The sequence below is a fragment of the Mobula hypostoma genome, chromosome 12 (genome assembly GCF_963921235.1).
Source record: "Mobula hypostoma chromosome 12, sMobHyp1.1, whole genome shotgun sequence".
In the NCBI taxonomy this organism is placed as follows: domain Eukaryota; kingdom Metazoa; phylum Chordata; class Chondrichthyes; order Myliobatiformes; family Myliobatidae; genus Mobula; species Mobula hypostoma.
The window spans coordinates 28,178,835-28,203,875 of record NC_086108.1 but is presented as its reverse complement, the minus strand read 5'-3'; the positions used below and the strand labels follow the sequence as shown (position 1 = coordinate 28,203,875).

The 25,041-nt window shown below is 42.8% G+C and overlaps 1 protein-coding gene across 1 annotated transcript in view; it reads right to left on the bottom strand.

Annotated features, from left to right (window-relative positions):
* Positions 1 to 25,041, bottom strand: part of qsox1 (quiescin Q6 sulfhydryl oxidase 1) — a 164,577-nt gene that overhangs the window by 96,172 nt on the left and 43,364 nt on the right. The window contains exons 2-3 of the mRNA XM_063063763.1: positions 6,711 to 6,811; positions 4,398 to 4,446 (exon numbers count right to left, since the gene is read on the bottom strand). Coding sequence (XP_062919833.1) covers positions 4,398 to 4,446; positions 6,711 to 6,811 — 150 coding nt within the window. The remainder of the gene's footprint in view (positions 1 to 4,397; positions 4,447 to 6,710; positions 6,812 to 25,041) is intronic.

The window sequence follows — 25,041 nt, the reverse complement described above, 5'->3', positions numbered from 1 at the left end:
AAAAGCTGCTGCGCAGGTTGACTCTGTGGTTAAGATAGCATACAGTGCATTGGCCTTCATCAATCGTGGGATTGAGTTTAGGAGCCAAGAGGTAATCTGCAGCTATATAGGACCCTGGCTCGACCCCACTTGGAATACTGTGCTCAATTCTGGTCACCTCAGTATAGGAAGGATGTGGAAACAATAGAAAGGGTGCAGAGGAGATTTAAAACGATGTTTAAAAATGCAGACACGAGGAAATCTGCAAATGCTGGAAATTCAAGCAATACACACAAAATGCTGGAGGAACACAGCAGGCCAGGTGGCATCTATAGGAAGAGGTACAGTCGACGTTTCGGGCTGAGGCCCTTCGTCAGGACTAACTGAAAGAAGAGATAGTAAGAGATTTGAAAGTGGCGGGGAGGGGGATTTCCGAAATGATAGGAGAAGACAGGAAGGGGTGGGATGGAGCCAAGAGCTGGAAAGTTGATTGGCAAAAGGGATACAAGGCTGGAGAAGGGAGAGGATCATGGGATTCGAGGCCTAGGGAGAAAGAAAAGGGGAGGGGAGCCCAGAGGAAGATGGAGAGCAGGGAAGGAGTTATAGTGAGAGGGACAGAGGGAGAGAAAAGAGAAAGAGAGAAAAAAGGGGGGAAAATAATAAATAAATAAGGGATGGGGTAAGAAGGGGAGGACGGGCATTAACGGAAGTTAGAGAAGTCAATGTTCATGCCATCAGGTTGGAGGCTACCCAGACAGAATATAAGGTGTTGTTCCTCCAACCTGAGTGTGGCTTCATCTTGACAATAGATCAGGCCGTGGATAGACATATCAGAATGGGAATGGGACGTTGAATTAAAATGTGTGGCCACTGGGAGATCCTGCTTTCTCTGGCGCACAGAGCGTAGGTGTTCAGCGAAACGGTCTCCCAGCCTGCGTCAGGTCTCGCCAATATATAGAAGGCTGCATCGGGAGCACTGGACGCAGTATATCTCCCTTCTCCAGCCTCGTATCCCTTTTGCCAATCCACTTTCCAGCTCTTAGCTCCATCCCTCCCCCTCCTGTCTTCTCCTATCATTTTGGATCTTCCCCTCCACCTCCCACTTTCAAATCTCTTACTATCTCTTCTTTCAGTTAGTCCTGATGAAGGGTCTCAGCCCAAAACGTCGACTGTACCTCTTCCAATAGATGCCGCCTGGCCTGCTGTGTTCCACCAGCATTTTGTGTGTGTTACAAGGATGTTGTCTGGACTGGGGAGCATGCCTAATGAGAATAGCTTGAGTGAACTCGGTCTTTTTCCTTGGAGCGATGGAGGATGAGAGGTGACCTGATGGACGTGTATAAGATGATGAGAGGCATTGATCATGTGGAGAGTCAGAGGCTTTCTCCCAGGGCTGAAATGGCTTGCACGACAGGGCACGGTTTTAAGGTGTTTGGACGTAGGTACAGAGGAGATATCAGGGGTAAGTTTTTTTACACAGGGAGTGGTGAGTGCGTGGAATGGGCTACCAGCGACGGTGGTGGAGGCAGATACAATAGGGTCTTTTAAGAGACTGCTGGACAGGTACTTAGAGCTCAGAAAAATAGAAGACTATGGGTAACTCTAGGTAATTTCTAAGGACATGTTCGACACAGCTTTGTGGGCTGAAGGGCCTGTATTGTGCTGCAGGTTTTCTATGTTTCTATTAGCAACTCCACTCTGTGGCCTAAGAGAAAGCTCCTTTTCTGGCTGTATAAACCCATGTGATGATCTATTATTTCTGGGACCCTGACAAATGTCAAGAATTGCACTGATGTTTTTTAAAGGCTGGAGCCCCTGACTCTGTAGGATCTGCAATTAACACGACTACTTGATGCAGTGGTGAATGGTCTTGCAGTTCAACTGGAAAACAGCTGGATGCAGGAGAATTGATGGAATCTTAGACAGCACCATTTCTAAACCACATTAAGTGGCTAACGAGATGGTGCAGGAGGGAGTGCTTCAGATTTTTGGATCATTGGGCTCTCTTCTTAGGAAAATTTGACATGTACAGAAAGGATAATTTGCACCAGAACTGGAGGGGTACTAATATGCTAGCAGGAAGGTTTCCTGGTGCTCCATGGGGGGAGATGGGAGGTGGGTTTTAAACTAGAGCTGCAGGGGAATGGGAAGCAGAGTGCCAGAACAAATAGTGGAGTGGTTATGGAGAAAGATGTAAGCCCAGATATAAAGTCAGGAATTGAAAGGTTGTGCATGGTGGGACTAATGTTCTGAGCTGCATATATTTCCGTGCAAGGAATATCATAGAATAGGCAGATGAACTTAGGACATGGATCAGCACATGGAATTACGACATTGTAGCCATTATATAACAAATAGAAACATAGAAACATAGAAAATAGGTGCAGGAGTAGGCCATTTGGCCCTTCGAGCCTGCACCGCCATTCAGTATGATCATGGCTGATCATCCAACTCTGAACCCTGTACCTGCCTTCTCTCCATACCTCCTGCTAGCTACAAGGGCCATATCTAACTCCCTCTTAAATATAGCCAATGAACTGGCCTCAACTGTTTCCTGTGGCAGAGAATTCCACAGATTCACTACTCTCTGTGTGAAGAAGTTTTTCCTCATCTCATAGAAACATAGAAACATAGAAAATAGGTGCAGGAGTAGGCCATTCGGCCCTTCGAGCCTGCACCGCCATTTATTATGATCATGGCTGATCATCCAACTCAGAACCCAGCCTTCCCTCCATACCCCCTGACCCCTGTAGCCACAAGGGCCATATCTAACTTCCTTTTAAACATAGCTAATGAACTGGCCTCAACAGTTTGCTGTGGCAGAGAATTCCACAGATTCACCACTCTCTGTGTGAAGAAGTTTTTCCTAACCTCGGTCCTAAAAGGCTTCCCCTCTATCCTCAAACTGTGACCCCTCGTTCTAGACCTCCCCAACATCGGGAATAATCTTCCTGCATCTAGCCTGTCCAATCCCTTTAGGATCTTATACGTTTCAATCAGATCCCCCCTCAATCTTCTAAATTCCAACGAGTACAAGCCCAGTTCATCCAGTCTTTCTTCATATGAAAGACCTGCCATCCCAGGAATCAATCTGGTGAACCTTCTTTGTACTCCCTCTATGGCAAAGATGTCTTTCCTCAGATTAGGGGACCAAAACTGCACACAATACTCCAGGTGTGGTCTCACCAAGGCCTTGTACAACTGCAGTAGTACCTCCCTGCTCCTGTACTCGAATCCTCTCGCTATAAATGCCAGCATACCGTTCGCCTTTTTCACCGCCTGCTGTACCTGCATGCCCACTTTCAATGACTGGTGTATAATGACACCCAGGTCTCGTTGCACCTCCCCTTTTCCTAATCGGCCACCATTCAGATAATAATCTGTTTTCCTGCCATCCCAGGAATCAATCTGGTGAACCTTCTTTGTACTCCCTCTATGGCAAGAAGGTCTTTCCTCAGATTAGGGGACTAATATTGGACTAATCCTTAGCCATGGGTGAGGTGCCAGTGGATTAGAGGATAGCTAATATTGTTCTGTTGCTTAAGAAAGACTCCAACAATAAGTCAGGAAATTATAGGCCAGTGAGCCTGACGTTGTAGTGGGAAAGTTATTGGAAGGTCTTCTAAGGGACCGAATACTTATATATTTGGATAGAATTGGACTGATTAGGGATAGACCACATGGATTGTGCATGGTAAGTCATGTCTAACCAACCTTATAGAATTTTTGGAGGAAGTTACTATGAAAGTTGATCAAACCAAGGCAATGGATGTTGATTACATTATCAAGGCCTTTGACAGGAAAAACAGCAGATGGAATCTAATGCAGACAAGTGTGAGATGTTGCACTTTGGGAGGAGGCAGGTCTCACACAGTGAGCAGTAGGGCACCGAGGAATATGGTAAAACAGAGGGATTGGAATACAATCCATACTTCCTTGAAAGTGGCGTCACAGGCAGATAGGGTCATAAAGTCTTTTGGCACATTGGCCTTTATAAACTAATATATTGAGTACAGGAGTTGGGATGTTATATTAAAATTGCATAAAATGGCATTGGTGGGACATTTGGAGTATTGTGTGCAGTTTTGAGAACTTTGGATAGGTACATTGTTGGAAAGAGAATGGAGGGTTATGGTCCATGTGTCGGTTGATGGGTATTGGCAGACTAATGGTTTGGCATGGACTAGATGGGCCAAAGGGCCTGTTTCTATGCTGTGATGTTCTATGACACTTCTATTCTATGATATATTACTTGCTTTTTACCCAGCAGGGCAGAGTGAACAGGCTCAGACCTCTGATTAGTTGTCAAAAAAAAACCGAAAGGGAACAGGCAGAGTTAGCACCATATGTATGAAAGGATCATTAGCACAATAGCAGGAGTAAACAGTAAAGCAGGATAACAAGATAAATGTACTAACCACTAAAGTGCTCTCCTCTGACAAATGGTCTTGAAAATGCTTTGAACAGCTGAGGGAAAGATGAAATAAAACTGTTATGAAGGCAGTGACTGGAAGTAATAAAAGACAGTTACATTACACCAGTAACAAACAGGTACAGCACAGGAGAATAATCATTTTCCTGGAACCCAACTGAATGCAAACATAATGGATTGGTGAATTTCAAGGCATCACTCAAACTCTGCTGATACTCTGTTTTACACATTAGCTCTGCTTTGTTCATAGCTGGCAATCCAGCACAGATGTACTTTGTGACATTGGCAGTCATGTATCCTATATTTGAAGTGCCTGCACTGGGTGTTTTCTTCTAATATTTCTGACCAGACCTATTACTGTCCCAGCCAACTGGCTCTGCAGGTAATGGGCAAAATGTCCAGCTGAACTCCTGAGTGGCATTTTTGAAGTATGTAGGTTGTACAACGAACCCCATGCAAGGAACAAATACTGGGGGAATTAGTTATCCAAATCATTGAGGAGGAGCATACAGACCAGGCTTCTTTGCAACACACTGTGCTTCGTACTGAAGTTGGTACCTGCCCTTGCAACACATGGAATACCTCACTTGCTGAGTCTCTTAATTTCTTGAAAACCACACAAGGTGTGGAAGGAGTATGGCAAATCAAAACTTTTAATCTCCAAAACAGTAAGGATGGAGAGCGACAGATGAGAATTAGTCCAATCAGTTTGATCCTTAGATCTAGACTTCCTGTTGGTTAGTTGGTCAGTCCAATCAACTTAAGCCATGGATCTACATAGACTTTATGTTGATTAGTTACAAGCAAACAAATAGATAGCTAATGGATTAGACTATGAAAAGAATGAGCCTCCGGAGAAAACACTATAAAGCATTATGAAGAAAATGGGGACACCTGAATAAAGTGAAACCATAAAATAAAGCTGAATTAGTAAACTTGGGTAGTTGGTTACATCAACTTGTCCAATAAAGAGATTTATCAAATTAGAATCAAATTAAAACTGGGTAATTGAGGTACCCATAATTTCCAGACCCACTCTCTGTTTACCAAGTTCATAGTGAGTACTATACTGGCAATATTTTTTTATATTTCCAGATGTGAACCTGTTCCGGAAATCTCTAAGCCTGCAAACATATAATTCATAGATCACAGAAGAGCAGACAAGCTCAGTGAGTTTCCAGAACTGCAGCTAAGTTTTGATTCCAGCTCACTGTGGGCATGCTGTAGTAACTGTTCAAGACAGTTGGTCAGTACTCAGCTGGATTTAAATAAAAAAGAAAACTTGTCACTCTTCAGAATAATCTCATCCCAGGGCCAAGTTACTAAAAGGGAAAGCAGTGAAGAGTTGGTTGAAAGCAGAGTTAACTGAGGGCAATATTTTGACTTGCAAGAGGCTGTGCTGAGCAGTGATGGTTTGGTGCAACTCTAACAGGCTGTTCCCTATTGAGCTGAAAATAGAAAGTTGGCTGCATTTCAGGAGCCTTACTGAGCCTTTTGTGTTGTGTGCGAGGCATGTGTTTGCTGATCTGAAAGCTCTTCTGTTGGCACTTCGGGAGATCGAGATGGGCATTCGTAGGCATGCTGTGCACAGCCTTAATCATCACAGCAATGATATAGCTCTTCTTGATATATATATCTTTAATTCTATGTGAACTTCATGTGATCAATCCTTACACAAACTCCATCTAAACATCATTTTATTACAGGTTATGTACAGTAGATCAGCTTAGGCCTGCCCACTATTGCTAGCAAAGGCGGCTCATATGCCTCTGAGGTCAATCCTCTCTTCTGGTGCTGCCTTGTGTAGAGATTACGTGTTCTCCCTGTGACCATGTGGGGAAAGCTGGTACTGGCAAACATAAACTAGCCCTTAGTATGGGTTAATGGTACAAAATATCAATCAACAAGTAGTTTGCAGGCATGGGAGGGAAAAAATTTGCAGGGCTGAAGGGAAATAAAGAGGAGAAAATGGGACTAATAGGATTCTATCCTGGGAGACAATGTGGGCCCAATAAGCCACCTTGAGTGTCATTGTAAGGATAACTTAAAAACAATATACAATGATAAAGACATCCTGGATTGAAATGCAGATTGAATCTGTGTACAAATCTTCCTCAGATGGCCAAAGCGAACAATAATTTAGAACCAGTTTTTAAATTGGGATTATGGGACACTTTCATCAAGTTTAATTTAATTGAGGAACCTTTGGATCCAAATTGAACACATGTTACTAACAGAAGCGTATTCTTTATTATTTGTCATTAATACCAGCACACAAAGCAATACTCAAACAGTGTACCTTTATCGTAGGGTAGGATGTCACTTCAAATCTCCGGCACAGTTTGCTATTCACTGGGTTTGCACAATGGACCACAGCTAGGCTCAGTGCGGGCTTCCAATCTAAAAAATAAGCACATTTTCGGTAAGAGCAAAGTTAAAACAAACATCAATGAATCCCAGGTTATCTCCACAAGTTAACTTCATTGTTACCATCTCACCAGTACATTACTTCCTCATGTAAAATGGCTAATAGCACTTTTATGCCTGACAGTTTATTTCAGTAGGTCATCAGACATGAGATTTTTTAAATATCTTTTACCATCTTCTTCGTGAATGACAGGACAGAAGAGAAGATGTGATGCATCAGTGTCCCAGAGTCTGATTATTTGCATCTTCAGACCAGTCACAGCATGATGCAGGTGAAAATCACGAATCTTACTTAAATTGGTTTGTCATTGTCACATGTATTGAGGTACAGTGAAAAACTTTGTTCTGCATGCTATCCATACAGATCATTTCATTACAGCACAGCACCAAGGTAGTACTAGGAAAACAATAACAGAATGTCGAACAAAGTGTTACAGAAAGCACACTGCAGTCAGGAGCAAACGCATAATAGAGATAGATTGTGAGGTTGATAGTTCATCTTACTGTACTTGGGGACTGTTCAATCGTCTTATAACAATGGGATAGATGCTATCCTGAGCCCAGTGACACATGTATTCAGGCTGTTGGATCTTTCGCCTGATGGCGGGAGTAGGAGAGATTGTCTAGATGGGTCTTTAGTCGTATTGGCTGCCTTATTTGCAGCACAAAGTGTAGACAAAGTCCATGGAGAAGATGCTGGTTTCCATATGTGCTGAGCTGTGTCCATAACTCTGCAGTTTCTTGTGGTCACAGGCAGAGAGCACTTGTCATACCAAGTCACATTGCATCAGTGTAGGATGCTTTCTGTGGTGCATCAATAAAAATTAGTGATGGTGCAAAAGGACATGGCAAATTTCTTTAGACTCTTGAGGAGGTGCACTGGCTTTGTTTCCCCCAGACTCAGCTACACTCAGTGGCCACTTTATTAGGCACGCCTGTTCATTAATGGAGATATCATATCAGCTAGTTATGTGGCACCAACTCAATGCATAAAAGCATGCAGACATGGACAAGAGGTTCAGTTGTTTCTCAGAACAAACACCAGAATGGGGAAGAAATGCGATCAAAGTGACCTTGACCATGGAATAATTGTTGGTGCTAGATGGGGTGACTTGCTGATCTCAAACTGCTGATCTGGGGTTTTCACACACAACAGTCTCTAGATTTTACAGAGAACAGTGTAAAAAAACAACAAAAAATACCATCCAGTGAATGACAGTTTTATGGGCAAAATGCCCTTTTAACAAGAGAAGTCAGAGGAGGATGCCCAGACTGGTTCAAACAGACAGGAAGACCACAGTAATTCAGATAACCAAGCATAACAACAGTGGTGTGCAGAAGAGCATTTCTGAATGCACAACACATCGAACCGTGAAGTGGATGGGGTACAGCTGCAGAAGACGCCACGGGTCCTCTCCTGTACCTAATAATGTGGCCACTGAGGGTATTTCAATGCAACCCTAACTGGCCTTTCTTGTCCCACAATCTGTAAGCTGAAGTCCACTCAGTTTATGATTTCTCAACTGCTGCTTGTGCCCTAGCTCCGACTAAATCTCATCTACCCAGCTCTCCTGATCCTTCTTACACTGGCTTCCTGTTAGACAACTCATTGATAGAAAAAGAATGAAAATTTTAAAATTATCAAATGGCCCTGTCTCCTCATATGTCCATAATCTTCACTTACCTGAAATATTATTTAATTTTGGTCTCTTGAGCACCCCTGAATTTAATTTAGTGATAGTCATGGCATCACCAATCTATTCTCCAAGCACTGGTTCCCTCTTTCTAAACATAGTCATAGTCATACTTTATTGATCCCGAGGGAAATTGGTTTTCGTTACAGTTGCACCATAAATAATTAAATAGTAATAAAACCATTAATAATTGAATAGTAATATGTAAATTATGCCAGGAAATAGATCCAGGACCAGCCTGTTGGCTCAGGATGTCTGACTCTCCAAGGGAGGAGTTGTAAAGTTTGATGGCCACAGGCAGGAATGACTTCCTATGATGCTCAATGTTGCATCTCGGTGGAATGAGTTTCAGGCTGAATGTACTCCTGTGCCCAACCAGTCCATTATGTAGTGGATGGGAGGCATTGTCCAAGATGGACAGCATCCTCTTTTCAGACACCACCGTGAGAGAGTCCAGTTCCATCCCCACAACATCACTGGCCTTACGAATGAGTTTGTAAGGCCTCCATCATTTCCCTCTCTTAGACTCTCCTTATAGTCTGTTTCTTTGCACAAGTTATTTTCTCCCCTATTTCCTTACGTTGCTCAGGAACACACCTATCAAGACAATATCTATCATCAAAAATCCCTACCATATTGGCCATGTCATCTTTTGCAGCTATCACTGGGCAGGAGGAAGCCTGGCAGTATGGAAGTTCGAAGTCCCACTCAGCAACGTTCAAGAATAGCTACCATTCAGTTTGAATCGCAACCTCAAATGCTCAGTGATATCATCCCATGGATAACTTCAAGCACAGTATATATATATATATCCCCCGCTATCTGAAGGTAGAACGTTTCTATGAAATGGTTCATAAGCCAAAATGGCGTAAAGCGAAAAAGCAATTACCATTAATTTATATGGGAAAATATTCTGAGCGTTCCCCAGACCAAAAAAATAACCTACCAAATCATACTAAATAACACATAAAACCTAAAATAACACTTACATACAGTGAAAGCAGGAACAATATGATAAATACACAGCCTATATCAAGCAGAAATAATGTACGTACAGAGTGGTTTCACTTACAAGAATCAGGAAGATTTAGCCAAAACCGCTTCGTAGAAAAAAATCGGCACGTACACGCATGCGCACACACCGGCCCGCGCAAGGCTTCACGGTCATGGTAGTCTTTCTCGGGGTAAACACAAGTTTAAAATGGGCATCTTTTTCATAAAAGCGAAAATCTTCTTTTGGTTAGTGAAAACAGGTACTAATGTACGTAAAAGCGAAGTGGCGTAAAGCGAACATTCGTAAAGCAGGGGACACCTGTGTGTATGTAGTGTGTGTGTATATGTATGTATGTATGTGTATATACATAAAAGAAGTACCACAAGGTGGAGCTCTTCTCTGTTGTCTGGCCATTTCTGTACATACTTTCGTAGTCAATACATTCTGTCTTCGTCAACAACTTTAATGTACTAAGGTGCCAGAGTACATATCCATCATTTTAGTTGAATAGGTGACTCAGAACAAAGAGCATACTGTGTGACAGTTGAGGTGTATGGAAGTAGTTGTCTTCAGAACAGAAGGGAAAGTGAGGGGAGAAAAGCGATTCAGAATTGAAAGGGAAAAATATCCAGCACATCATTCATTTTAACCTTTGCCTTCTCCAATGGGAATCCTATTACTACGCACATCATTCCCACCTTCTCCCCTTTCCACCTTCCATTGGCATCCCTCTACACATTAATCCTTTGTCTACTCATCTCTCCCCACTTTTCTTCCTCCTGTCACTTATCCCTGCAAGTGTGACAAGTGCTACAATGGCCCCTACACCTCCTCCCTTACTGCCATTCAGGGCCACAAACAGCCCTTCCAGCTGAGGTGACACTTCACCTGTGAGGCTATCAGAGTCATCTATTTAATCCAATGCTCTTGGTGTGGCCTCCTCTACATCAGTGAGACCTGACGCAGCTTAGAGGACTGCCTTGCCAAACACCACTGCTATCCACTACAAAAGGCAGGATCACCTGTGGCTACCCATTTCATTTCAAATTCCCATTCCCATTCTGACATATCTCTCTATGGTGTCCTCTGCTGTCATGATGAAGCCAAACTCAGGCTGGAGGAGCAACATCTCATATTCATTCTGGGTAGCCTCCAGCCTGATGGTGGGAACCTTGATTTCGCTAACATCTGGTAATTTCTACCCCTCTCTCCTTCTCTCTTTTCCATTCTCCATTCTTGTTATCCTCACCCCTTATCTTCTCCTCACCTGCCTGTCACCACCCTCTGGTTACCCTGCTCCTTCCCTTTCTCCCATGGTCCACTGTCCTCTCCTATTTGATACCTTCACCTTGTCTACCTGTCACCTCCTGGCTTCATACCATCTCACCTACCCCCACCTTCAATTGGATTTCCTTAAAGCAGCAATGTCCCTCCCACCTCTTGACCCATTCCACTCCCACCCCAAGTATGCGATCCTCCACTTTCCATCATCAGATCACAGCCCGTGACTGAGTACTTGGCTTCACTGCACGCTCCACCCTCAGTGCAGAAGTCTTTCAGAGTCTTTCTGTAACACAAGGCACCTTGTATCCTGCACCTTAAAGAGATTTACAGCAGCACATTCTCAAAAAAATGGCTAAGTAAACCAGCGATTTAACACTGCGTTCCAGGTGCAAAGCATTTTCTAAATCCCTTTTTTTAGCCCTATTTGTATAAAAATAGAATTTGATTTGTGTTTCTGATGACACTATGTACTTGTCCAGGATATTTCTGCACCTCTAAATCTCTCGAGACTTCAGTGATTCCATCATAATTTAAAACAGATTCCTTTTTAGGTCCAAAATCCTCCAGTTGCTTTTGTCACACTTTTACCTATTTTGCCATTTTTGATTTGCTATACTCATACCAATGGTGTCTTTTTTGAGTCATGGTGACATATAGCACGGAAACAGGCTCTTTAGCCTGTTGGGTCAGCACCAACAACCAAACAAACACCCAATTACATAAAAAATTAGATTAACTCCATTTTTAAATTCTTCCCATTCTCCTCAATTTCCCTCAGTTTCTACCATCCACCTACATGAGTGGTAATATACAGCAGCTAATTAACCTACTCCCCACACACCTTTGGGACGTAGAAGAGAACTGGAAACCCATATGCAAAATGCACATAGTCAGCACAGGAGGACAGGACTGAACCTTGGTCCTGAAAGAACAGCTTGATTCGTTGCACCATTGTGCGGTCCCTATTACAGGGCATCATTTATCATTTGCAAACTTGGATATCTGGCTTTCTCTTCCATCACCTCAGCCATGAATAATTACAAGTGTGGCTCTAATATAGATTCTTCATGACACTGTACTTTGCCAACTAGTGTATTAGCTCAATATCCTTACTCTCAGACTTCTGTACTTTAGACAGATTCATAACCAGCTCCATCATTGTGTTCAATTTTAACTAGCAGTTTCATGTAAGTGATTTTACGGAATGTCTTCTGGAAGTACATATAAATAACACTCATAAACATTCATCTAGCCACGATTTCAAAAAGAGCAATCATGCTTTTTATTTTGATCAGCAGGGAATTTTCAAGGTGTTAGGTTAATGCATCCTTAATTTAACAATCTGGCATATTCCTGGCCACAGGTGTTATGGACAACACGCACAGCCAAAGGCCATTCAGCCCACTCTGTCTATGCTAACCATCAAGCAAACATCTGTACCAACCCCATCTGTAAATATTTGGCACGAAGCCTTCTATGTCTTTGCATGTACAATTACTTCTTAAATATTGTGAGATGTTAGGGTGAATTGATCTATAATACCCCAATTTCCTTCTCTCAAGTAGAAACAAGGTGCACAATCTTCCAATCTAAAGGAAATTTCTAAAGAAGATTAAAGTTAAATTAGTGTTATCTGATTCTTCCTTTAAAGTCCATCTTGTCCTTTAGTTTTATAATTTCCTGCATTGCTGAAACAAAGCTAAAAAGAATTTCTCTCACTGTCCTCAAAACCTGAGCATCTGCACTTCCCTCTAGATCTCGACTTCTTCATCTTTTATCAGTACAGATTGGTAACAATATTTTCTCTTTGTTGACAATCAACACAAGTGCACTTTAAGGATGTGTGCTTAGCCTACTACTCTAACCCCTCTGCAGTCATGACTGTGCGGCTAGGCACAGTTCAAACGCAACCTATAAATTCACCACTGACAACACTGCTGGCAGAATCTCAGATGGCAGTGAGGAGGTGTACAGATGTGAGACAGATCAGCTGGTTAAGCAGTGTCCCAACAACTTTGGACACAACATCAGCAGGAACAAACAACCCAGAGAAGTGTGAGGTGGTACACTTTGGAAGAACAAACTCCAAGGCAGAGTACAAAGTAAATGGCAGGATACTTGGTAGTGTGGAGGAGCAGAGGGATCTGGGGGTACATGTCCACAGATCCCTGAAAGTTACCTCACAGGTAGATAGGGGAATTAAGAAAGCTTATGTGGTGTTAGCTTTCATAAGTCGAGGGATAGAGTTTAAGAGACGCGTTGCAATGATGCAGCTCTATAAAAATCTGGTGAGGCCACACTTGGAGTACTGTGTCCAGTTGTGGTCGCCTCACTGTAGGAAGGATGTGGAAGCATTGGAAAGGGTACAGAGGAGATTTACCAGGATGCTGCCTGGTTTAGAGAGTATGGATTATGATCAGAGATTAAGGGAGCTAGGGCTTTACTCTCTGGAGAGAAGGAGGATGAGAGGAGACATGATAGAGGTGTACAAGATAATAAGAGGAATAGATAGAGTGGATAGCCAGTGCCTCTTCCCCAGGGCACCACTGCTCAATACAAGAGGACATGGCTTTAAGGTAAGGGGTGGGAAGTTCAAGGGGGATATTAGAGGAAGGTTTTTTACTCAGAGAGTGGTTGGTGCGTGGAATGCACTGCCTGAGTCAGTGGTGGAGGCAGATACACTAGTGAAGTTTAAGAGACTACTAGACAGGTATATGGAGGAATTTAAGGTGGGGGGTTATATGGGAGGTAGGGTTTGAGGGTCAGGACAACATTGTGGGCTGAAGGACCTGTAATGTGCTGTACTATTGTATGTTCTATGTTCAAACAAATTGATTGTGGACTTCAAGAAGGGGGAGGCAGAAGAACACACACCAATTCTTATTGAGCGGTGAGCAGTGGAAAGGGTGAGCAGCTCCAAGTTCCTTGGTGTCAACATTTCTTAAGATTTATCCTGGGCCCAACATATTGATATAATCACAAAGAAGGCACATTAGTGGTTATACTTCATTAGGAGTTTGAGGAGATTTGGTATGTCACCAACGACTCTAGCAAGCTTCTACAGATGTTCTGACAGGTTGCATCACCGTCTGGTATCGAGGCCCCAATACACGAGATAGGAAGAGGCTGCAGAGATGTGTTGACTCAGCCTGTTCCATTACTGGCACAAGCCTCTCCACATCGGCATCTTGCAAAAGCAGCGTCTCAAGAAAGTAACATCCATAACTAAGGGCGGTCACCCCCTGGGACATGCCCTCTTCTCGTTACTACCCTTGGGCTGGAGATACAGGATCCTGAAGCCGCACACTCAACATTTTAGGAACAGCTTCTTCCCAATCACTTTCAGATCTCTCAACGTTTCATGAACTCATGAACACACCACCTCTCTATTCCTCTTTTGCACTATTTATTATTTTATTGTAACTCATAGTACTTTGTATATGTCTTACACTGTACTGCTGCCACAAAACAACAAACTTCATGATATATGTCAGTGATAAAAAACCTGACTCTGATTCTATGAAACTGTGTTATACTCATGGCAATAAAGTTGTTAATCTATTCCAATGGTCCCCAACCACTGGGCCGCAAAACATGTGCTACCGGGCTCGAGGAAATGATATGATTTGGCAATATGAAACAATATGAGTCAGCTGCACCTTTCCTCATTCCCTGTCACACACTGTTGAACTTGAACTCCCCCCGTCGGCTGGACTGCAAGAATATTGTCAATATTAAACCGGTCTGCAGTGCAAAAACGGTTGGGGATCCCTTATCTATTCAATGCCCTCTGGCAATTTATGAGTTCTGGTTTTATCCTTATCAATCTTTCATGTAGTTACCCCAGTGTCTCTCAATCTTTTTTGGAATATGGATAACCAAAATTATATTCGCAATTACAGTTATATACTGCTATAAGAATTATCAACTTCCAACAAATATTGAGTATGCGGGGCAAAAGAAAGCAAAAGAGAATTAGGGGCTCAGCATCCAATTGGCTGCTGAGGATTCAGTGTACAGGTTACCAACAGTTGCTGGGGAGTGAATGGGTGTATTGGAGTCACATATGGGTCTGAGTTGTGACTGCTAGTAAGATGCTGAAGGCCTTGGGGAAGAATGGAGTGAGAGGTCCATAATCGACATAAAGAACCTTCCTGAGGCAAGTTTCTGGTCCCAAATGCAATGGAAGGTGCCTTTGAACTAGTGACACACTGAATTTCACTCACTACACAGGCCTTCCCTGTGCTCTGAGGTGCCCGTCATTGTCATGTCAATGAAACTCATAGAATTAAATGCTGCTGTGTACATCTAAGTTCCTCTGTGTGTTACTGTCTTGGGTGCTCTGAAGAAAAAGCATTATGATCCCTGTTCGTAACGTCCCTAGAGACACCTCGTCCCTGTTTTTTATTGGAAAGATCTCTATGGACATTCAGCTGAGTGTAGTTCAAGTAACACTTCTTGTAACATGGAAGAATTTCCTTCCTTATTCAAAATATTGCAAAATTGACTTACACAAATGACTTAAAATATTGGAATACATTAAAACCCTTTAAGTTTAAAAGCCTATGCATTTAGGTGTGTTACCTTCCTTGAGGTTTCTCGCCATTTTCAATAATTACTGAGCAGATCTCTTTGAGAACCCATCATTCTTTCAGATTTTCATCCAAGTGAACTGAGACACCAGGAAGAAAATTGTAGAAATGTGACCACTCATGGCTTGCCTCTGCAAGCAGTGATAGTCAAGCCACAACCCTTTGGTAAACTGAAATAAGATTCATTGATTATCAAGGATCACAAATAGGAATACAGTAATTTCCTTATTGCTGCAGTTAGCAATAGACCAAGTGGATATATTGATAAATTGATAGGTGCACCAGCTCCTTATATTTTTGCCCACATTCCACACATCACTTCCTCTCTCCTCCTCCAACATGTCTTATTTGATGTGCTTTCTTGCATGAAATTCTCCTCTCCAGCCCTTTACCTTTCCTATCCACCTGGCTTCACCTGCCACCTTCTAGCTATCCTCCTTCCCCTCCTCCCACTGCTTTTATTCTGGTATCTTCCTCCTTCCTTTCCAGTCCAGAAGAAGGGACCTGTCCTGAAATGTTGACTCTCTATTAATTTGCATAGATGCTGCCTGACCTGTTGAGTTCCTCCAGCATTTTATGTGTCTTATTTGATATTGGTCTGGAACCAGCCCAAACTCAAACTTTTCCAGAATTCCAAAAATAAACTTAAGATGCTCGAAATCTGAAATAAAGAGTCTTTGTTCTGGATCATGAATTTTGTTTCTCTTTCTGCATATGGTGCTTGATCTATTCAGTATCTCAGCATTTTCAGCTTTTATTTCTAATTGTGCAGAACTTTATCAGCCAACAGAGAGAGGAAGCTCTCATCTTGCCAATATGGAATGAGGTTGAGTTCAGGCGCTTGCTAAATGTTCTGCCACAGAACAGAACATCTCTCAGAAAAAAAAATCAAATCTGAAACCAAAATATTAAGCAAATCGGCAAAGGTAGGGTTTTTACAGATCTTGTGTGACTGTCTGAATTGAGTTATATACATCACAGCCATATCCTGGCATAAAAATAAAAGTGCTCTAGGGAATAGATTACTTTCATCAAGAAGCAAATAGGTTACTGCAGATGCCAGAAATTCTGTGTCAAAGCCGAGAATGCTGAAAGTACCTAAAAGTTCATGCAGCACTCTGGAGAAAGAGTGAGGCAGTTGATGCCTCAGATCAATGGTGGTTGATGAGTGGTAATTGAACCGAAATATTAACTCGATTTCTCTCCTCATGATCTTATATTTGATCTGCACTTTATTGTGTATCTGAACTGCACTTTTTTGGTAGCCTTCACACTTTATTCTGCATTATTATTGTTTTATCGTATTCTAACTCAAAGCACTGTGCAACTATCTGATCTGTACAAACAACATGCAAGACAAGCTTTTCACTGTATCTTGGTATATGTGACAATAATAACCAATATCAATAACTGATGGGTAACAACATTTCTTTAACATTCAAATGACCATTTTGCACTAAAATAGACTTTTTTGTTTGAATTGTGTTCTTTCCTGTAAATATTGTGTTTAATTTTGCTTTAACTGATGTTTTCCTTGTGAATTCTGCTTCTCCATTACTATGCATATATGTGATACTACTGTAAGTCTTTCATTTCATCTGTGCATACATAAGACAATAAACTTGACTTTGATCTTTCGAATTGTCAAATGAAAAAGATAAAGAGTAGATAGGTAGAGTATATGTAACACAACATCATATCTCGAGGCACTTCACAGCAAGTACATTTCTACAGTGACCTAGGTGTTGAATATTGATTGGGATAACTTCCCTGAGCTAATGGTGTTAAATTCCCAATGGAGAGAGTAGCCAGCTGAACGTTTCATCTGAAAGGTGGTATCTGCATCAGTTAAAAACCCAGAACTGCCTGGAGAGTACTGCAGTGATAAAGACTGTCCCTTTGTTGCTGTTCCCCAGAGGTGAGCAGATACCCCACAAAACAGATTCAACAAGTTATTTCCTTTGCCTTTGCCAAATGCATTTCCAATGTGATGTCCAATTGTAATCTGAATTACAACACTTGCAGGAATTGAGAGTCATCATTCACCCAAGGGTTGCTCATTGGTGGTTGTGGATACATTGCTGTTGCATTGGCCGGTATAATTGTTAGTTTCCTTGTAGCTTAACCTTCTTATGCTTTCTTCTATTTTTCTATAATTACCTATATACATTTAATTGTTCAGTTGGTTCTGTAACTACTTCGTTTCAAAGGTGAGTATCACATTACTTGAATGAATATATATTATTTGAATTTTATTGGTTGAGTCAAGCAACAGAATTTGAATGGGTTTCTGTTGAATGGGTCTTGGCCCTAAATGTTGACTGTACTCTCTTCCATGGATGCTGCCTGGCCTGCTGAGTTCTTTCAGCATTTTGTATGTGTTGCTTGAATGGAGGCTATTTTATTGGTTGAGAAAAGCAAGAGAATTTGAATGGATTTATTGCTGCTAGCAAACTGGTATAAGAAGAGCAGACCACTTTGACTAAATATCTTTGTCTTCATTCTTTGCTCGTTGACTTTTTTCAGCATTGATTTCCCACACTATTAGGCTCTACTTCTGCTGTTCCCCTTCCCCAATTCCCTTCCTGTTTTTGATCTGAGGTTCGTTGGAAGTCAAGAACGAGGCAGAAAACTTTTTTGCTTATGGCCATTTTTATGAACCGTTGAAAGAACAAAGGAATGAATATCCAACACTCTCTCACTGGACTAGAGACTCGAGTTACTCCTTCCCTCAGGCACTATCTGTGTGGAATTTGCATGTTCTCCATGTGACACATGGGCTTCCTCTCAGTGTCTCTGGTTCCCTTCCACATCCAAAGACATGCGGGTTGGTAGCTTAATTGACCTCTGTAAATTTCATCTCATGTAAAGGTGAGATGTAGATTCATGGTTGAGGACATGGGGTGTAGATGATGAGAATGTGAGGAGTATTAAACAAAATGGACTTAATGTGCAATAAGTGTTTGAGATTAGTGTGGACTCAGTGGGCTGTAGGGCCTCTTTCCGTGCCACATCTTTCTATGACTCACGGATGCTGGTGGAAAGGAATCAATACATTCCCCTTTTGTGCTGAGTTATATGACATGGACGACAAAAGTTCAAAATAGATTTTTGAGAGTGGCAGGATAATAACCAGAATTAGGCTGGGGCACCTTTCTGCAGAAAGCAGAAACTGAGCAGGTGATCTAATTGTGGCCTTTCAAGTTACTTCAACACAGCCTATAAAGAGAGGATATTGCTTCTTGTAGTAACTTCTACTTTGAAAAAGGAACACTCGACAACTTCGTGCCAAAGAAACAACTTTATCTCGAACGTCAAAACCGTTATGTATATACAGAGGCTTTTACAACCCGTACGGCATGGCAGGAACACTATATACAAAAGCACACCGGAAGTAAAAGAACGGAAAAGAAACCCCGCTCATTATCCTAATTAGTATTAACTTACTTTTAATAGTGCTCACATTACAACACTTCTCCCCCTTTAAAATCCAACATTCCCGAAATGTAAAAAACTAGGAAATAAGAACAGTGGTGTTATTAACTTGTGTACCCCTGAAATCTTATACTAGTATCTCAGCAACAGTTTACCAATACAAAACATCTGGAAAGCATGACAGATTCAACATTCAATCCAACAACAACAAAAAAAACTGTCTCGTCAAAGATTCAGTCTGTCAGGAGGTTTACGAGTGTGCTGTGATCTGCGCACTACCCCCAGTGACCCAGCAGGCACCGCTGGTGATGGTGTTTTGGGTGGGTCTGGTATTGGGGGCTTGAGAGGGGTCTGTGTGTCTGCGTGAGAATGTCCATCTTCTTCAGGGGACCCCGACCCCTCTGCCAGTGTCTTTCCCTCTGGCAAAGTCACTGGTGGACATGCTTCCACCGTAGTCTGTCTCACAAATGGAAAAATCCATGGAACTGTCTGCCTCTGAGCCGGTATCATGACGCAGACGCACATGGTCCTGATGTCTGCGGAAAACACGCCCATCAGTCAGCTTAACAATTGGATAGATACGTGGACAGGAAAGGAATGGAGGATTATGGGCTGAGTGCAGATCGGTGGGACTAGGTGAAAGTAAGAGCTCTGCATGGACTAGAAGGGCTGAAATGGCCTCTTTCCGTGCTGTAATTGTTATATGGTTATATGCTATAATGCTCTAACAACTGCCGAAGCTCGGCCACAAAAGTGGCCACAGACTGACTTGTCTTCCTGAAACGGCTGTGAAACTTACACCGTTGGGCTATCTCAGAAGGTTTCGGATTGTAGTGGTTCCCCACGAGCTTGACCAGTTCGTCATAAGGAATATCCCCCGGTTTCCGTGGTGTGGCTAAATTCCTTATTAGCTTGTAAGTCTTCGCCCCACACACACTCAGGAGAATAGAGTGCTTCTTTACCTCCTCAGTAATTCCATTACCACAGAAAAAGTTTCCCAACCTTTCCTCATACTCCGGCCAGTCCTCCGTTAACTCCACAAATTCAACGATAGTCCCAAACGTAGCCATCTGAACCCCTTATTGGCGCTGCTGCTCCCATTCGAAACGTGCTGACACGTCCACAAAACCAGTTCACCTCGTCGCCAAAAATATGTAGTATCTTCTACTTTGAAAAAGGCACGCTTGACAACTTCATGCCAAAGAAACAACTTTATCTCGAACGTCATACCCGTGATATATATACAGAGGCTTTCACAACCCATACGGCGCGGCAGGAACACTACATACAAAAGCACACCAGAAGTAAAAGAACAGAAGTGAACCCCCCCCCCCCATTATCCTAATTAGTATTAACTTATTTTTAATAATGCTCACATTACAACACTTCTTCTGGCAGAGAGCAGGATAGGAAACAAAGTTCAAAGTACATTTACTATGTATTATATTTACAACCTCGAGATTCATCGTCCTACAGGCAGCCAGAAAACAAAGAAATAGAACCCATTAAAGAAGATTGCCAAACACCCAGCGTGCAGAAAGAACACAAACCGTGCAAATAAAAAAAAGCAAGCAAACTGAGTCCGTAGCAGCAATACCAGTCATCATTGCAGTCGATTCTGTAGCCCGATAGTTGCAGGCCACAGCAACAATTCAGCACAAAGATGAGTAAATCTCACAGACCAGTGAGGTGAACCAGCTCACCCTTTGCCTCCAGCCCTGACACCCTGACCTTTTCAATCTGGCCTGGTGCTGAAATTATCCTAACCTCAGGTCAATAATCGCTCTCAGACCGGGGTCTGCCGCTTTGAAACGCTCTCGGGCCTGGGCCCCGAAACTTCGATTCAGGCCAGTGCTTAAATCAATCAAACCTCTGATCTTTCTGTGCTCTCAGGCCAAGGCCTAGGCCCGGGCCCCCAGCCTTGACTCTGCATTGCCTCGGTTCTGCCACATTGAATCACTTCCCATTCCGCTCCAGCAATAGCCAAACACTGGCACATTTCCCACTCTCGGGTCTAGATCCTGCCGTCTCAATTTCGCCCAACCATCCTGCACCTTTGAGGCTTCAGTTCAAACCACAAAAATACCAGGCTGTTGAGGTATTTCAAGATCTCAAGTTATAGGCTATTGATTGCAGTAACCGTATTGGAGAAAAAGTGTGATTAGTAAAGTAGTTAGTAGTTTCGTTGTTTTGTATGCTACCAATAAGAAGTTGCCATGCCTCACCAGTGCCATTTAAACTGCTCTCTTGTCCTAGACTCCCACATCCTTTCCACATCTACTTTGTCTAGGCCTTTCAAAATTCAAAAGGTTTCAATGAGATACCCCCCTCATCCATCTAAATTCCATCAGGTATCGGCCCAGAGCCATCAAATGTTCCTCATATGATAACCCTTTAATTCCTGGAACCTCCTCTGAACCCTCTCCAATGCCAGCACATCTTTTCTTAGATAAGGAGTCCAAAACTGTTCAGAATACTCAAGGTGAGGCCTCACCAGTGCCTTATAAAGCCTCAGCATCACATCCCTGCTCTTGTATACTAGACCTCTTGAAGTGAGTGCTAACATGGCATTTGCCTTCCTCTCCACCGACTCAACCTGCAATTTAACCTTTAGCGTGTCCTGCACAAGTACTCCAAAGTCCCTTTGCATCTCAGATTTTTGGATTTTCTCCCAGTATAGAAATCTGAACATTTATTTCTACGACCAAAGTGAATGACATTGTATTTCATTTACCATTCTCACCCATTCTCCTAATCTGTCTAAGTCCTTCTGAAGCCTTCCTGTTTCATCAACCCTACCTGCCCGTCCACCAATCTTCATATCAGCTGCAAACTTGGCAACAAAGCCATCTATTCCATCATTTAAATCATTCATATACTGTCACATTTTTCGAATGATTTGATGCTTTTCTTTATCAGCACAGCTACGCCACGCCCTCTGCCTATCTTCCTATCCCTCCAATACAATATGAAACCTCGGACATTTTGCTCTCAACCACAACCATCCTTCAGCTATGATTCAGTGATGAATCACACCCGACAATCTGTAAAAGTACAAGGTCATCCACCTTATTTCTTCTATTCCGTGCATTGAGATAAAACACTTTGAGTACTGGATTTGCTACCCTTTTTGATTCTGCATCCTTAATACACTGATATTCACCCTGCTGGCTGCAATTTTCTCCTATCAATTGCCTGTCCTTCCTGACAGTCTGACTGCATGCTACCTTTGCTTTTTTTTTAACCCTCCGTCCTATCCTGAGTCCCTTCACTCTGGTTCCCATCCCCCGCCACATTAGTTTAAACAGGGCTGTATGGGGTGTCAGGGAGGGGTAGCACCTCTGGTGGGGTAACATGTCGCGTCCTTTTTAAGGCAGTTAGTCCACCTTTGGTCCCCTCCTGGCACTCAGCTCTCACCTGTGGCTCCCCGTAGCTGTTTGCATGCGACAGCGGCCACACCCCGGGCAACGGCTTCGACAAGCCGGCTAAACCAGGTGAGGGTAGCCGACGGGTCTCAAACCCTTGGTGAGATGGGGAGTTGTCTATCCCAGCATGTGAAGACAGACTCCGGAGGATTGAGCGGACGAGACCAATGGAAGGTCCAACGGTCAAGAAGGCGGTCTCTGAAAGTGTCGTGGAACGTGTAGAGCAGGACAAGACACAGAATACGTCCTGGTAATCCACTGCACCTAGTCCCATTTCCGGCCGTCTCGACTCTGTCTTGCCACTGTATCCAGATGGGAATTGGGAAGAGAGAGTGAGGTTGACACTGCGCAACCCTCCCTCACTGAAATCCAAGTCACGCGCTAGTCTCGACACCATCAATAATGGTGTCGAGGTCCTCATCGACGTACGATGGACGAACAACAACAACAGTTTAAACAACTCTAACAAAATTGTCCGCAAGAATATTGGTCCCCCTCGGGTTCAGGTGCAATCAGTACTTTTGAACAAGTCATATCTCCCAAAGAAGAGATCCCAATGATTCAAGAACCTGAAGCCCTGCCCCCCGCACAATCTTCTTGGCCACGTATTTATTTGCCAAATTATCCAGTTTCTATCCTCACTAGAGAGGTTCTGGTAAAGGGCAAAGTTATATTTAAGAGGAATTACGAACATTTGAGGGAGAAAGGAAGAAAACTATGTGGACAGGATTCTAGCTGGTAGAATGGGAGGTAGTGTTAGAGCCATGGAGAGAGATAACTTGGAAGTAGGGGCTTTGCCTCACTGAGTTCATGCTTAACATTAACCACCCACTTTTACTAACTCCTACACACTAAGATTAATTACAGTTGCCAATTCTAACCAAACAATTTACATGTCCTTGGAATGTAGGAGGAACTCAGAGTACCCTGAGTCATTGCGAGAAACTCTATACAGACAGTGCTCGATTTTGTGGGTCTCTAGTACTGTGAGGTAATGGCTCTTTAAATTTTGCTACTCTATGTAGAGCATATCTATGGGCATGGACCAACTGGCCTGTTCCTGCATCATAAACTTCACATACTGCCTCCCGAGACCTGCCAGCACTACTAGTTGTTGAGTAACTTAATAATGGATAAAAATTGAGTTCTCAGTCATTTCGAGCTGAGCTCTGACTATTTGAGCAAGGTGTTTTTTTAAAGAGGTTGGGCACTTACTACTGTAACCTGTATAGGCACCAGCCTAGCACAGAGTGTCCCAGAAATGGACCATCTGTTCGAAAACTATCTTCAAGAGCACACCGTCCTTCTGCTCATTGGCATTATGACATGAAATGACTTCCAACACATCTCATTTTCCTCTCAAACTTGACTTTATTATCATATGCACAAGCCTACTGGATGTATGCACAGCTGCAATGTAAAAAGCTTACATGCAGCAACATCGCAGGTACATAGCATCAGATCAGCAACATTCATAAGGGAAAAGAAAACATAACTTAAGCAGATCTGGGAACACAGGTCAGTTACAGGGCCTAAAACAATCCTCAGTTGCCTTTACCAAGTTAGGGAGCGATAATAGAACAACACAAAGTATGCTCTGTTATTCTTGAAATCTGAAAGTGGCACTGTCCGTGTGGAGTTCGCTCGTTCTCCCTGTGTCTAATTTAGCTTTCTCTGTTATCTCCCCACATCCTAAAGACAAGGCAGGTTAACTAGCCAATGTGATTGTCCTGGTGTGTCAGTGAGCTGACGGAAATGTGGGAAGAATACAAGAAGGTTAGTGTAAATGGCTGGTGGACAGTTGGTGTGGACTCAGTGTGCTGAACAGCCCATCTCTAACCTCTGTTTGACTCCATGACTCTACAAGAATAAGATATTGATACAATTCCTTTTAGAATGGTAACACCTCCCACCATTTAACAGTCCTGATGATGAGACTGAGCATCATTCATGGTGTTACACTTGCTCCCAATATAGATGATGCTCATATTATTGACATTGAGTCAACTTTCCACTTTCTAGAAAGCCATACTGCAACGAATGAGCACCAAGAAAGGTTTCCAACCATCAAGTTCACAGGCTTTGTAAACTTCAATCTTTAGTCACTTCTTATCATTTTAGAATGGACAATTATCCTGATTTCAGCCATTTCTGATGTAGCCGATGTACTGCAGTTACTTACTGAGGTAACATTCTCCAGTAGCCCCACCCAAAAGTACAGGCAGCTGAAGTTACAGACATTCCACATCATCTCAAGTCACGAATACTGGCCTCTTCACAGCTTCTGGTGCATCTGCGATTCTCTAGGTATCCTTGCCTGCTTCTAGTTTGCCTTAGCTACTTTGATCTGTCTCAACCAAGGCACTCCAGACTTTCTATTGTTATCTCAATGTCTGTCACCAATCTTCTGTACCAGATCATTTCATGCTGGAGGAACTGCTAGCTAATCATGAATATAATGCAACTGCATGTGAATTCAAACAAAGGTGCAACAGAGTAGATGGTGCCAGTGAAAAACACGACCAAGGGTGACAGGCTGTTCATGAAACTGCTTCTTTCACTCCTTTTGTTTCTTCTTCTTCTTTCAAATATGATTCTGCCACTGCTGGAACCTGTGATCTACACTTTGATGGCGTGTTTTTGGGCCGATTGAGCGATCTCGTGCTTTCCTGTCTTCAAGGGAGTTCGGCGATGTTCTGATTGGTGTGCAGCCGTGAGGACAAGGTGCCTGGTGATGAGGCGTGAGCCCATGATCGACTCCACTTCCTGATGATCCCGC